Here is a 2,466-nt window from a genome sequence, read left to right as displayed (position 1 = left end):
AAATTACTGAATTATAAGTATTAAATTTGATACATTTAAGTGTATATCACATTAAGTGATAAATGAATAATTTATCACTTATTTATTAGAGCAACTTTTGTCTATGAAATTCAGTATCATTTAATTAATTCAGATATTTTATTCTAGTTTTGATTATCGAAAGTGTCTGAACATATTAAAATTTGAACCCATATTAAGTTTAAATATTGAATGAGATTATCAAACAAGCTCTACAGAAGACTTCCCAAATATAAAATAAATGGATTGAAGATGGCCTCATCCCAAGTCCCAACGATAAAAAGGTAAATTTTTCTCTCTTTTGACCAAAACCATAAACGGCATTGTTGAAGATGGCCGTTTCTAGAATAAATGCAATTAGACTTTCATAAGTATCTCCACCAGTTAAATGTGCTTTCAACAATTAGTAATGTGTTTTGTCTTCAAAAACAATTTATTTGTTACAGAAAGCGCGTCCAAAAGGCCAAGGGGTGAATAATGAGCACAGTTACAGCTTGCTTAGTACAAACCTTAATATTCCAGGGTGGCAAATTGTGAGATATTATTGGTCTGAGAACTACCAATTCACAGAAAGAGACGGTGCGAAACTGCTGGCAAACCAAAAGCAATCGGCAATGCTGCATTTGCATGGGCAGAATTTCAAGGAGATGAGTCGTACATGCTCATAAAATAGTTAGATGAAGGCATTTATTCCAATTTCACAGATGCTTCCTTTGTCACCTTTGCACTTGTGCAACCACTATTGCCCACAAATCGATGAGTGTAATGTCTCCATTGAAGTATCTGGAATGCCACTCTAAATTACAAGCTGACCTTGGCCATTTTTTGCTATATTAAATTGAATTAGTGATCCCTGCTCGAGGTGGTACAGCAAAACCAACCTTCCCAGCAATTTCCTGCTCAATTTAGCTCAAGCCGTGTTACAAACCTAGTGATTAGTGAGGCAAGTGGGAAAGAAAATGTTCCCGCCCTTGCTTAAGCCTAACCCCAGCTCCTAAGTTCCTAAATCCTAACTCCAAAGTACAACCCCACCACCACTTTTGTCCCTGTACTACTTAATTCAATTGCCCTTCTCCTCTGCTATATATACATCTCTCCTGTCCCTCATTTCCTCACATCCCATCTGATCTCACTAGCTGTAGCGATTAGCAAATCCATCTACATATTGCCCATTGCTCTCTGCTTCTTGCTGCTAATAATAGTAGTAGTTGTGTGTTTTTCTTAGACGATGGCAATTCTCAAAGCCTGTGCTTTTCTCATTTTGAGTGCTCTTCTGCTGATCCACCTCACTGACGCCGCCCAAGTGGTACAATCTCCCTTTATGCCCTGCCACCTTTTCTTTTTCTTCTTCTTCTTCTTTTTGAATTTATGAAGGCCAAAAAAAAAATAAAATAAAAAATGGAGCGCGTAATCAACCTTTTCTGGCAATTTGGAATAACCCGTTTGTGTGAATAATTTTGGCAGGTGAGCAAAGGGGTTCCAAGTCCAAGTCCGAGCCCTCTGCCAGCCCCCAAGCCGATAGGTACCGTGAACTTCGGTGAATTTGCATGACTTTAAATCCTCATCCCGTTAACTTGCATTCACAGTAGATTTCCCTATCTGGGTTCAATGCGGATTTTCATTTGATTTTGTCGTGTACTAATTCAGATTGTGGTGCTGCTTGTGGGTATCGATGCTCGAAGACAAAGAGGCCTAATCTTTGCAAGAGGGCTTGCGGGAGCTGCTGTGCCAAGTGCAGCTGCGTCCCTCCTGGAACTTCTGGCAACTACGAAGCCTGTCCCTGCTATTACAAGCTCACCACAGTCAATAAATCCACCGGAAAGGTTGTCCGCAAGTGTCCTTGAGTACTTCTCCGCTCAGGATTTGCTCTGCAAAACAACAAGTGTGTGTGCACATAAAGAAAGAATAAGAGAGAGCCTCTGCTATAGCGCTCTCATTATATATTATCTATATTTTTCTTCCAATTTAATTATATTCATTGTTGTGAGAGGCTATTAGTATCGTTGTAGTAGGCATCAATCAAGTGGAATCAATAGCTAGCTAGCTAGCTCATTCTCAAATCTCTTTATTGATGGCGTGTTGGTTTTATGGTCTTCACTCCAAAATCCAAATTCATATTCTTCAATATTTACGCTGCTCGAGTGGGGATCCAAATTCATTTCCTGCCAGGAGCGATGAGAATGAGAGAGTATTACGAGCGATGCTAAACGAGTCCCTATCGTCCCTCCCACTTCTCACTAATCCATTCTTGTTTATTAGTTAGTGGGAAGACACCAAGCGGCCGTTTAAATGAACTAACTACTCACTCCAGCGTATAGCATCTGCATATATAGGGGAGTAGTTAATCCATTCTCAGAAGGAAGGATTATGATTTTATGGTTTCTAGCTTAATTTAGAAAGGGCAGTTTCCAAAAAATTACAAATTGAAAAAGTAATACAGTAATTATT

The 2,466-nt window shown here is 39.1% G+C and overlaps 1 protein-coding gene across 1 annotated transcript; it reads left to right on the top strand.

Moving 5' to 3' along the window:
• The first annotated feature begins 1,126 nt into the window (after positions 1-1,126).
• LOC113778286 (gibberellin-regulated protein 11-like) lies at positions 1,127-1,961 on the top strand. The gene is made up of 3 exons (XM_027323639.1): positions 1,127-1,324; positions 1,483-1,540; positions 1,666-1,961. The coding sequence occupies exons 1-3, from the start codon at positions 1,247-1,249 to the stop codon at positions 1,860-1,862; spliced, it is 333 nt and encodes a 110-aa protein (XP_027179440.1). The 5' UTR covers positions 1,127-1,246; the 3' UTR covers positions 1,863-1,961.
• Positions 1,962-2,466: the final 505 nt, after the last annotated feature.

This window comes from Coffea eugenioides, chromosome 7, assembly GCF_003713205.1.
Source record: "Coffea eugenioides isolate CCC68of chromosome 7, Ceug_1.0, whole genome shotgun sequence".
In the NCBI taxonomy this organism is placed as follows: Eukaryota; Viridiplantae; Streptophyta; class Magnoliopsida; order Gentianales; family Rubiaceae; genus Coffea; species Coffea eugenioides.
The sequence above is the reverse complement of the archived record's forward strand: the minus strand, read 5'-3'. Positions and strand labels throughout refer to the sequence as shown.

Coding starts and splice junctions, on each gene's coding strand:
- LOC113778286 (XM_027323639.1), top strand. CDS start 1,247: ATGGCAATTCTCAAAGCCTGTGCTTTTCTCATTTTGAGTGCTCTTCTG. Junction 1,325..1,482: donor TCACTGACGCCGCCCAAGTG/GTACAATCTCCC, acceptor TAATTTTGGCAG/GTGAGCAAAGGGGTTCCAAG. Junction 1,541..1,665: donor GCCAGCCCCCAAGCCGATAG/GTACCGTGAACT, acceptor GTACTAATTCAG/ATTGTGGTGCTGCTTGTGGG.